Here is a 13926-nt window from a genome sequence, read left to right on the forward strand (position 1 = left end):
ATTTAGAAAAAATTTTCTTAAGCCTTTGGTCTTTCTTGCTACTCACTTTACTGTAAACTACTAATTAGAAATAGGTTAAGATGTCTGTTATATAACATTTTTTAAATTAAATTTCCATTTATTCAATACTAGAAGCTAAATTTTGGTAATAAAATAATGCAACAGAAGTTTTTACTTTCATAACTGCATAAAATATAAAATGAACAGTACCTGAGTTGATGTGAACGATGTATCCACTATGGGAAATCCATTATGTGGCACATTTTCTAATGTATCAATAATACGGCCGACTCTTACTTTAGAAGGGAAGACAACAGCTGGTGAACTCATTAGATCTGTTGCTTTAATATTAGCAGATAAAGGTGGTGGTGCTGAAGGTAAAAGTGGAACACCTAAGAGGTAAATCTGCATCTCATATATTCCCTAAACAAAAAAAAAAACAAAAAATTAAGTAAATTATACATATCTCTTTTTGGGCGTGAATTAGCATTAAACAATAGTTCTCAAGACCTGCAAGAAAATAAATTATGTACCTTAAATTTCTATAAAATTTTCAGACATTTACTCAAAATAATCAATACTATTGCAACAAAGTCAAAAATAGACAAACTGTATTTATTTTCTAGACTTTCAACAGTTTGGGACACATTATTATAGTCTATCAGTACAGATTCTCCAGTTTTAGAATCACGTCTTAGAACTATAACTTAACTAGAATCAAACATGCTGCAATATTTGTTATATTCACTCGTTTAACCACAATACATACTTACTTTTTAAAATAATGAATAAAACCTTAAAGGACAGCTGTTACATTTTAATACAAATACCTATCTGAAAAGTAAAGAACATAGATATGAGCATAGCAATCACAAGACTTCCCATACAAAATCAGTTTCCTGTTTTATAAGTTCAGTTTGAGCCAGATTTCATGTCTTTTTATATTACATTTTATTTTCTTGAGCACTAGAATTAAAAAATAAAGTATAAACTAAGAAATTTAAAGAATAATCCATCTTTAATTTCAAGTAAAACAGGCAAGTAAGGAAAGTGTGCGTTAAGTTTATGAATAAATTAAGTGTGTCATTTTCAGTGTTCTATGAAAAAAGACTGAAGGTTTATAATGAGGATCATTTTGTTCTGGACGACCCATTCTTAAAATCTGAATGACTGAAAGAAAAAATCAACAATAAACTTAGAGATGTTTTACTAAAGATGCATCAAACAGCTCATTTTCAAACATTTCAATAAGATATATTTTTACAGTCTGAATTTCTTCGGACAGTAAAAAAATGCAAAAGAAATAAGAAAAGGAGAATGATGTTATGCTTTTCTTGGCTTGGTATTTCTCATTTGATATTCATGAGAAATTGATGAATTTTGCATCACATTGTTACATAGTTCTGTCATAAAACTATTGCAAGTAAACAACAATCAATTTTATAGCATCATTCAGGAACTCCTTTAAAAACTGAAGAGTTTGAAGAAACTAAAGCAAATTTTGACTGTACAGAAAGTAATAATAATTACTAGAACTGGAAAGACCTCTTATTGAATAATTTTACACACAGCCAACTACAATAAATTCATAAACAACTAATGGCAAATGCCAAATATATTTCTGGTTCATTTTTGCTACAAAAAACTCGTGTACTGTTTCAAAGATTTGTTTATGAAGTGTTTTAGCACCCATCATACAGTCCTGATCTGATTATTCCAGGAATTTTCATTTGTCTCCTAAACTACAAGAATTTTTAGGCAGTAATCATTTTACAAGTTACGGTGAGGTCAAAAAAGATGTCATTAAATGGCTTATAAAATTAGCGATTATTAAGAGAATGTAAAAATTAATATACTTCCAGGCAGTTACGAATTAGCAGAAGAGAGCATTAATAAAAATAACCTTCAGAAAGACCTATATTGAAAATCTGGGGTAAATATATCTAACGCAATGTTATCATAAACATCCCTTTCTATCATAAAGAAGTTCAAGATTTTTAGTTTGTAGATAACAAATTCAAAAAAGATTTTACCTCCTTCAACACTTCTCCAGAAGGTGTTCTCTAAATCAAAACTGCACCATAATTTCTTTGCTAGTAGTGTATTTTATGACACAGGTTTTTTTTAATCTTTAAATTACTTAATAAGACTATCTGTATTTAAATAACATTCACCTCAGTAAAAAGATCTCCAATCCATTTAGTAGTAATGAGTGTTAACATAAGAGGCAGGCCAAATGTAATATTGCCAGTAGCTTCTATCATCATAACAGTTAAACTGATAGAAATTCTACATATTCCACCCAAATGAGCTGCTGCACCAATTACAGCATATTTTGCAGGTTCTGCCCATTCCTGAAAATATATTAAAGTGTATTAGATTCTATTTAATTAAATACTAATAATGATACTTAACATAAAACTTAAAAACTTGAAAGTGATAGCTTTTTCTTACACACATAAAGTTAATTTTATAGTTAGAATAATACCTGCAACAAATATATTGAAGTTAATTATATAACTCCTACATGTATGAAAATAATTAAATTAATAATAATCTATTATTCATAAATAAAAATGTATATTTTACTTTATATATTTCAGGTTTTGAATTATATTTGTAAATGTTTTTTTTAAATCTGTGTAATATAAAAAATACTTATATTAAATTAACTGAAATAATAAAATGTGTTTTATCAGCATTTTTATATAATTGTAATTAAGTGGAGCTAACGTCTCAGCCTTTCCTCCGCAAGTCCCGGGTTCAAACCTTGTTCAGGCATGGCATTTTTCAAAAACTACAAAATTTACATTTCATATTCTGAAGGTATAAGCTTTAAGCTTAAGTGATGAATTAATCATCCAAAAAAGAAAAGAAAGTGAATTAATAAAATTAAACTACATAAACCCTCAACTGTGTGTGTGAGTGAGTGTTTGTGTAGGTGTGTGTGTGTATGTATGTGTATATGTTTTGTTACTTGATTATAAATGATAGTGTAATAAAAATTTTTTTAATCCAATTTTTATTAATATGATTTCATATCATATACTATGATCTAATCATTTTTATCTGTAAAATAATATAAATAGAACTAAATTAACTTTAATGTTCCTATCCATACGATAGAAAATATATTGTTTTGCATAGATATTAAGAAAAAATATCTATCGCAATAGAATAAATGCACATAATGAATGCATTATATCTTTTCATGCTTATAAAATCCATGCAATCATAAATGAATGAACTTTTTATTTATTTTCATTCATTTAACATTTGCAGTAGTAAATTAATTAATTTAAAAACTATCATTCAATTTTATAGGCACACAATTCCTATTCTATTAAAAGGTTTCACATTTTTTAAGGGCACTAAAGGTATATTTGAAAAGTGTAAGACTGTTAACACTGTACATCTATAGATTTATAACTGATTAAACTTTAAATTAATAACTAAATTTATGATAATGTAAAGTCATTACTGAATAACAATTAATAAACAAATTATATACAGATAATTTGTAATGTATGGATTACTAACCCAAGGACAAAATAACCTACTTTGGTTCTGAGTATGATGATAACTATGCTCTTTACAATTTCATAATCCACAAAACCTAAAATTTTTCAGTAAGTAGCATCCAGGAAATTAAGCCATTTAAAATAAGTGTTAAATACCAGCAACCAAAGTTATTTCACATAGATACTAAAAAGATATATGAAATATATAACTAAATTATTAATAACGATATAATAATATTCAGCAATTTTTGTAATGTACAAACAGAAGCAGCAACCTAACAAAATAAAACAACCAATTTTTAACAATTACAAAAAAATCATCTGATTTTATTGTTACGTCAATTTGTAACTCAAGCTCTGTCTTAATAGTTAGCAGAATTGTTAAATCTGCATTATCCCACATAGTAGTTTAAAACGAAAAATGTTGTTATTTTCAACAAGTTTAGCTAATAATACAACAATTGCAATAAAATTATGAGCAGCCTGATTATTGGACTGGACAGAATAAAGAACCTTTCAACTTTCCATCAGATTTAACTAATTTAAACTTCTTTTTTTTATAATGAACTTTTTGAAGAAATGTAAGTACTCTCATAATGTAAATACAGAAAGTGAGTTAAAGAGAATAATTGGAAAAAATATTTTCCAAATACTAAGGAATTTTTTCTCAGGATGGATGCAGCAAGTAATTTGCAAACTGTCATATTGATATATAGTTGTGGATGAACTTTTTGTTTCATGAAACATTAAAGTTTAAACACACTTAATGGAAGTCTGAAATCTTCTTTTTTCTAGAATTTTTTTTATATCTTTAGTAATACATACTTTATCACTATTTCTTTTTAAATAAACTTTCTGTTATTATGATTGCTTTAATGAAACATACAGAAATAAAAGAAAGGTCTTTAATGCTTTCTTCTACACACAAGAAGTAATTGTACGGCATATTAGAATGATAGTAAAACCTTCACAAATTTCCTATTTTAAAAATGAAACACCTAATGAATTGGAATTTCTCAGTTAAGTACTCATTTCAATATATAAGTTAAAGAGCTAATCAGAAGCTGAGCTGAGAAACTTTATTTAGCAGTGGATGTTATTGACAAGATACAGATTTGATCTCTAGTTTATAATTAAATTTTACAAATGAACAAAATACACAATTACATTGTTACTTTATTTGTCATTTAACGATTGCTTACCTCAGGCTCAATATATAAATATATATATAAAAACAGAGGACTTATAAAATTACAATATACATATAAGGAAATGAAAAGACCTAATGAACAAAGTCGTTAGCCCAGATTAAATGAAAATTGCTAATCCTCAGATCAGAAAATCTAGACATAACTTGATTTATATATAACAATATATCAATATAAATGAGGTAGGTGAATTGTACTGGTCACTAGAATCTAATGGGAGAAAAAAATGTCACACAAAACAACAGATGTTTCTGTCTTGTAGTATCATTCCCCTACTTTTAACATTTCCACACCCACTCATGCCCATCCATTGACCCAAGCCCAACCATTTTCTGTCAGTTGCTATTGTTACAGAATCAAAAAATCTGATGTGGACATCACATGACTTCCTTGTATGCCTATTAAATTACATGTACACATTGTTTTTAAAATGAAAAGTACATAAACATTTATTTCATTAATAACTTCTGATATTTTTTTTGTATTATTGAATTATTTATCATAATTTTTTTTACAATCAGAGGTAAATAATTAATAAATCAATATATTCAAATTAAAAAAAAAAGTTAAAAAAAGAGATGAAGTCTGATTCAAACCGATATAATATCAAAATATTTCATTAATTAAAATTTTATTTGACTATAACTCTAGAACCAATGAAAATAAGTACCACTTATGTTATATCATTGAAAATCTCTCAATGAGGGCTTATTACTACAGTTAAGAAAAAGTCCAAAATCTAATTTTTTTTTGGATTTTGGGCACTTTTGGTTCAGTCAACTGCAGTCAAAAGGGGAGGTGCACAAATAGATGTTACAATAGTGCTAAATCCAAAATTTCAACATTCTATAGCTAATCGTTTTTGATTTATGCAAGATATGTACATACAGACGTCACGCCGAAACTAGTCAAATGCATTCAGAGATGGTCAAAATGAATATTTCCATTGAAATCTGAAAACTGAAATTTTTCGTGATCACAATAACTCCTTTACTTCGTAAAAAGTAACCTGCTTTGTTAGTGCATCTAAAACAGCATGTAATGTTTGAATTTTTAAAAGCAAATCAACTGAATAGTAATGATATTCATCGTCAACTGAAAGCCATTTATGGTGATGAAACTGTTGACTTAAGTTCTGTAAGTACGCAGGCAATAAAATTTTATGCATCAGAAGCTAGTAAAGTGAATATTGAGGATGAACCTTGAATTAGAGTTCTAGGACTCCAAACAATTGTACATGCCTGACTAGCTGGAAGCTGAGTCGACTGAAATTTTTTTGTTGCACATAGGTACATTAGAACACCTTAAAAAACATGTGTGTCATGTTTCACATTTCAAAGAACCAATTATTCTGTAATACTATAAAGCTCAGCTTACACATTGTATTCAGCCACCAAGGCACTTGTGAAGTTGAAATTTGAATCTATTGCACACCCTCCATACTCACCAGATTTAGCACCCAGCGATTATTTCTTTCCCCAATTAAAAGAGGGATAATAATAGTACTCATTTCACCAAAGAAGATGAACTGAAGGACACAATGAGGTTATGGATCAAGAAAAGACCATTAACATTCTGTTTTGACAGAATGAGAAAATTGGTTCATTGTTGAGAGAAATGTTAATGGTAACTATGTTGAAAGATAAATGTAATTTTTTGTAGCAAATAATGTGTACTTTCATGCTATATTTGTTTCATTGAACTTTCTCTTTTCTTTTGCAAGTTATAAGCAACTGTTCATTACATTTCATTCACATAGTTTAATTTAAAAGTTATTTAAAATTTTAAAAGTTAATTTAAAATTTTACCCTCTGTAAGTTTATAAAATTTCATTTAGAATGAAATGATTAATGATGAACTTTGAAAACATTTTAAAAATTCTATAGACACAGTGCTACCAATCTTAAAACTTTAAAAATATTTATATATTTACAATTGAACTAAATAATATTTTACCTAAAGACCTAGTTGATATAAAAAGGGAAATCTATGATAAATTTCTACTCTCTATAAACTATAATACATAACACAGATAAATTCTTGCTATTCCTAAATATTATTTATGGAATTAATATGTCACAAAATAGATTAATGTTTCACTTTTTTATAGGACAAATACATATTCTATATAACATAAGAGGGATTTAAAAATTTTGTTTAACTTCTAATAGTCACCAAAAAAATTTTTCTATCAATTAGCACATAACAAAATAAAATTGTTTAACAAAAAGAAACAGAAATAAATATGATCAATATCGTTTGCAATTTCCTGCAAACTGAATGATGTTATTACTTTTATAGTGGTCGTTGATGTTTAAAAATCATAAATCATAATCAATTCATTAAAACTAATATCCGGCAATACTTTGTTTGTTGAATCATTATTATTCAGTACTTATTTTATAAAACAGAATATAAAAATGAGTATGTGTGTGTGTGTTTCAGAAATTGTGTATATAAATAATATATTTTAAATTATCCTAGATACGTAAAACATATATATATTTAAATATACAGTATCTATATTTATACATACATAAATCTTTAACCAACCTATTGTTAAATATATTATAGTCTGTAGTAAACAAAGTACTTTACTGTGTATTTTCTTTTAAAATCCTTTAAGTAAAAATAAACTTTTTAAATGAATAAAAAAGGAAAATTATTAATTTGAGGACTTTATTATAAATGCTGTTAAAGTTAACATCTATAATTATGTAATTGATTTGACAAAACTAATCAATTTTCACTCCTACTTACCCCAATACAAATAGACCTAAATTTCTTTATAAATATTGTTACCTAAACTATTTCATATATTTTGTATTCATTCTTTAAAATAATGGACAAGATATATTTTTTGAAGCCACTATAATACAGCTTTAATATGACTAATTTAATAGCTAGGATACATCCATCTTTTTCTAGTTCAATTTTTTAAGCATTTGAATTAATATCTAATGGTAATTTGATTCATTAGGTAAGCAATATATCATAGATTGATTAGGATAATAAAATATAATTAATAACTTTTAAAAATATTAAAAATTAACAACTCGCTTTCAAATTACATGAAAGTTCTTCCATAAATTTTTTTTTGCTTTAAAAAGCAGCTGCACAGTCAACTACTGAAAAGTCTTTTTAGAATTAATATCATGAAATTTGAAAATAAGTTATGAATAGTTTTTCTATTTAAAGTAAATAATATACATCAATTAAATGTATATTATTATTGTTTGATTATTAAATAAATAAGTAAAGAAAAAAATAGTTCATAGCATCTGATGTATAGTTAGAGGAATACTGTAATTTTGCATTGTTAAGAGTATTCCAAGACTAGAGGAAGACAACAATTTTCAAGATTTTCTTTAAACAATATAAGGGATAGGAATGGTGAAATAATTTATTTTCAAAATGCTAATTATGTGTTGAGCACCAATACAACTTAGCACGTTGAGTAGAACTATTTTAGCCGAGCCCAGGTCGGGTTGTTCCAGTGATCCAAAGGGGGCCCCGATGGGATGTCCAGGTGGACTGGAGCAAAGGTTAGCAGTCTATGCTGCTAACGGGTGCGACTGAGGCTACGTCTTCTAGGTAGTTATCAGTCACCCCTTGTTGTGTTTAAAAAAGGATAAAAAAAAAGTTTAGCCAAGCTCAATCTTAGCAATTTTAGAGCATACATTTATTATACTGAGCTTAGCATAAGAGTTATCATGTAGTAAACAAATTATTACTGTACAACAAAGTTTATTATAAATACTAGGGTTCTTTATCTAATGAATTTTTATAGTAAGCATCTTTATTTATCATGTAATTTAATCAATATAATAACATTCACATCAGACCCTGCTGTACCACAATAATTTATTTGAAATAGTTAGCTCTTAGACTGCTCACAATGTAGTAAAATGCGCATGACAATAGTATTTATTAATTTTTAAGATATATAAGTCTCGCAATTTTTTCATTAAAAAAAAATACTACTGCACACAACTATTTATTTATATAGATTCCTACGCCAAGAAATCTAATACTGAAAAATATATATAACACTATATGCCTCACCTGGCCAGACTTCTAATGAAATGTATACTAATTACAAATTAACATATAGGATATGTTATATTATTAATATACCATATTATATAATATGTTATTATATTAATTACGGATTGATATGCATATAGAACTAAGTAAAAGTAAGAAAAAAATTCATTATATAAAATCAATAATTTATACAGAAATCATTTGACCATAGATCAGTCACTTTTCTAAGTGACACACAGGCCTATAGGCCACGAAAGTATAAATAAACTAATATTTGTTTTTAAGGAAGTGTACATCAAAATGTGGGTTGATTACCTATGAAGAGTATTGTATAAGCAGTCTAAATGATAAACAGTGTTAAAATAATTCCAGACAGTAGATTTAATAAAAATTATGCAGAAAATTTTAAATCTTGCTATCAACTTATATATCCTACTTTTAAAAAAGGTATGTATGTATATATACTGTCTAGTCTGTTCCTAAATCTGTAACCACAGAACCATATCAATTGACAATGGCAAAGGATGATTTTTACCATCCTTAGTACATAAAAAAAAAACAGTCCAAAAATATTATCAGATGTAACAGTACAGAATCTTTGTATATAAAGAACTGTACGAAATAAATCCCAAAAATATAAAAATGGGTACTAAGAAAAACTCCATCACACTAAATTGCCTAGGATTTGCAGATGACATCGCTCTTTTAGCAAATAATATTCAAGAAGCGAAAACACAAATCATGAGCCTTCAAAACCTAGCACAAAAGATAGGGCTTCATATCTCTTTCGAAAAAACTGAACTAATGGCCATAGATCCTCTGGTAATAGAGCACATTACGGTAAACAATCAGAAAATTAAAATAGTAAAACAATTTAAATATCTAGGGGAAATAATAACTTATAATTTAAATGAAAAAGTGACATGGCAAAACAGGACAAATAAAATGATTAAATCCCAAAAATTAACTTGGTCAACATATAACAAAAAATGCCTTTCTGCTAAAACAAAACTTAAACATTATAAAACTGTAGTACAGCCAGAAGTCACCTACGGAAGCGAGACCCTTTTCAAAATCACTCAGAAAAACCGAATTGAAAAAATTCTGAAAATAGAGAGGAGAATTGTCAGAACATGTATCAATAAAAAACACCAAAAAGAAGGCCAATGGTGGATTGTGCCAAATGAGGTGGTGTATCGAGAAATAGAGCCTGTTACTGATACTATGCGGAAAAAAAGAATCTCTTTCTTCGGTCATCTCATAAGGACACCAGAAACAAGACTGTCAAGAAATATCATTGAAAAGCTCTGGTTCCAAAAGCTAGAAGTAGGATGGATCAAAGAAATTAGAGAAGATATGAAAGAATTGGGAATTTCCCTGACTGACCTACAGAATAAAACTGGAAAAATTACAAAGCTAAAAGATAAAAGCATTAGATTTAAACAAAAGACAGACAAACGACAAAATACAACGAAGAGGGTGTTTACGGATGAAGAAAAGAAAGCAAGATCTGAACGGATGAAGAAATACTGGGCAGCTCGAAAGAGTAAAATAACACGCTTTTCTCAGAAAAGATCCAACTAAAATTGACTTAGGTGGTCCCATGTTGGCCGTAAAAGCATAATAATAATAATAATAAAGAACTGTACAGAAAGATTAGAGTTGGATCTAAAGTGATTAAGATTTTGTTTTACTAGTTTAACAGTTTATATCTATCGTTAATTTAAAATGTTGCTACACAATTTTTTCTACTTTTTTTTTCAAGATATATCATTTACAATTAACAGAACGAATATGTTGGTTATGAACACAAAAGAAATGAACCCAGTTTGTCTACAACTAATATACCACAGCATAATACTTCTTTTCATCATCTAAAATAAGGAATTCTCAAGAAGAAAACAAATTTTAATAGTATTCAGAATAATTTCAGTTAAAATATTTTTTTCAAAAATATAATTAAGTATAGACAAATACATAGGATATCACTAGCCTACTTTGAAGCAATTTTTATTTCAGAACAATCGGTACAAGAATCAGAACTAATAGATTTCTTCTCAATCTCTGAAACCCTAGGATTGTAAAGCTTTTTTATATTTATATATAGACAACCCGCTGGGTTGTGGTTAACAACCCACAGTCATCACAAAATCACCTGATTTTTGGAGTCAAGAGTCCAAAGGTTCGAGTCCTTGTAAAGGCAGTTGCTTTTATATGGATTTGAATACTAAACTGTGAATACCAGTATTCTTTGGTGGTTGGGTTTCAATTAACCACATATCTCAGGAGTGGTTGACCTGTGTCTGTTCAGGACTATATGTTTATTGGTACATTTACACTTACATTTGCAGCTGCAGACCTGACAAGCCGGTAGCAGTAATTGCATTTTGCCTATATACATGCACCCAGATCTGGCAACAAGCTGGAAAAGCTGGTTGAGATACATATATTTGGTTGTGTTTATTTATATATACACAAAGAGGATTGCATAGAATATTTTTAGTAAACTTTCATACATCAAATTTTGATCTGTTCATTAATGAAAAATTTTCAACTGATTAAAGTCATTGGAAAAACAGATTCAGATAGATCATTTTTAAAAAACGTACATTACCAACTGAAAGTTAGAAGTATCATCCTGCTTTTCAAAATAATAGGGTCTCCACATGAGGGTCATAAACTCTCAAATTTCTGTTCTAAAAAACTGTTCCTGGTATGTAAGGTCATCCAAAATTCTTGGTCTGTCTATGTACTACATTTGGAGGAAAATACAATTTTTCACTTATAATACAGATTATGTTATCTGATTATGTTTTGCATACAGATTATGTTATCTGCAAGAAATATTATGGGAGGAAATTATTTAACATATTATTGTTCAAATCAATGATTAACAATGAATTTTACACTGAACAGAGTTAGGCTGATTATTATTTTTAGCTTATACTACTACTGACATTAATTTTTTAATAAAATATTAAATTAAAAATAAATTGAGTTAAAGTCTATCTCACACAAAATTACACATTGGAATGTAACTGAACAGTAGTCTCTTTATTCAACGTAGCTTTTTAGTCAGATAAGAGTAATTGCTTAATAAAAATATACAAATATTTTAACTATATATTTACTTTGCAAATAAAAATAAATAACTCAGACAATATATGAGATGAATAAATAATTTTTTTTTATGTTAATTAATTTTTTATACAAAATAACAGTTTGCATGTACAGTAATGTTCACTTTTTATGATGACAGTTGATAAAACCGACTCATATGCCATATGTATTTATTATGATTTGAAGTTGCTTCTTGACTTGACAATAAAGTTATCAATTGTAATAGAAAGGTTAGGCAAAAGATTAAATTTATGATAATAATCATTACTTGGGATCATGATTTTACAGTAATTAAGTTATTTATGAAAAACAAATAAATAAGCTTTCTACAGCTTTTTTCAATTCACATAGATCAGCGATTCTCATTCCGCTTTACTTGTAAAGTTCTTTTAAGAACCAATTTCTATGGCAGAATTCCTTAGCCCTACCCTATGTCTTTCCAAGTTAATGGTCTTTAGAAGTAGTATTATGGGGAGGGGATAGCTAGTAAAAGAGTGTAAAGTAAAGAGACATCTAAACAACTGCACAATGTTTATGCAATGTAATCATATTTCAGCACACGACTAAAAACTCACAAAAAGGTCAAATCCACAGAAAACTCATGGAAGAATAGGTATGAAATCACAATATTATTCCTATGAAAATTAACTGTGAAGTCTCTCCAAATCAATTAGCCAACTTCTATTTATATAGGGATAAGTTTCAAGAAGCTTTAAGCAGATTCCAGTTATTCTTGAAAGGTCCAAAAATGAGCGAGAAACTTTGGAAAAATTTTGAGAAAATGTGCAATTTCCAAGAAATCATTCTGGCATTCAGTTTCAAGAAGGGCCACTGAAACACAGTGCACACCAGTGTGTGTGACAAGTCAGCAACCCACTCAGCCTTCATTGTTTTGTCCGTCTTGTGCTAGGATAATTTTTGTAGCTAATAATGGTAGAATAACCAAGTGTCATCTGCTAGAGAAGGCGCAAAATTTTAAATTAACAAATTTCAGTTCAGAGTGGAATTTCTTGTTTTCTTATTTTGATTATTCTTTTTGTTTCTTATTCTTTAATTTAGTTCATTTTTTATTTATTTTATTTTCCTAGAGCCTTAGAGACATTAGGACTTTACAGGGTACAGATTGGGAAACACTGTCATGGATAATGATTAATGTATTGACCATTTATAAAAATTATAAAGATTTATTGATTTAAAGTGGAATATCAATTTTGACATTTCTAGTTCATTTTTTAACAAGGTACTTATATTTAATTATCTTACTTGTATTCGTATTATATATCCGTACCATATCATTATTGTTTATGATGATCCTTTACATACAATGATACATTCCATATCATTAATGGAAAAATGAATAAGAATGATGAAGAAAAAATGTTAAGTTTTATGCAACAGAAACATGATAAATAATGCGATACAAATAAATGAGTGGGCCTGTATTTTACGTAATGAAAATGTTAATTTCAGTAAATTGGATAGTATGTGGTCTTTTAACAGTACATACATAGTCTGTTAAAAGACCACATACCACAATTTATATATGTGTGTTTTTTAAGATTAAAAATGTGATATAAGCGTGTTGTGAAAGCCATTTTTATATATTTTAATAATAAATGTGCAAATTATTCAACTAATAAATGTGTTTTGTTATAAATTGTGAAAATAAAAATTTCAATATCATCTTAAAAAGAATTCTTTTAATTGAAAAAAATAATCAATACAAAACTAAAAATAATGTCAAACTGATATAATCACAATACCAATCCCACATTGTACAAGTTTTATAAGCACACAGCAGAGATTACTGTGCCTGATGGATGGCTCAATTAGCAAGTTTTAAACTTATAATTAATCAAATAAATACAATAATAATTTAATACAAATTTATAAATTTATGTAAAATTACTTCCATTCAGGTAATTTTTTCTTATACGTTTTTGTTCATTTTCTTTAATAAAATAAATGTTAAAAAACAATGTGACAATTTCTTCTTTCAAAAAAAAAGAAAACAACTAGCAGTAGTTTTA

General features: G+C 27.6%; 1 protein-coding gene across 1 annotated transcript in view; it reads right to left on the minus strand.

Moving 5' to 3' along the window:
- Nucleotides 1-13926, minus strand: part of LOC142330733 (H(+)/Cl(-) exchange transporter 7-like) — a 79871-nt gene that overhangs the window by 21388 nt on the left and 44557 nt on the right. The window contains exons 12-13 of the mRNA XM_075376179.1: nucleotides 2175-2354; nucleotides 211-423 (exon numbers count right to left, since the gene is read on the minus strand). Of these exons, the coding sequence (XP_075232294.1) occupies nucleotides 211-423; nucleotides 2175-2354 (393 nt within the window). The remainder of the gene's footprint in view (nucleotides 1-210; nucleotides 424-2174; nucleotides 2355-13926) is intronic.

Source organism: Lycorma delicatula, chromosome 9, assembly GCF_047948215.1.
Source record: "Lycorma delicatula isolate Av1 chromosome 9, ASM4794821v1, whole genome shotgun sequence".
NCBI lineage: Eukaryota > Metazoa > Arthropoda > Insecta > Hemiptera > Fulgoridae > Lycorma > Lycorma delicatula.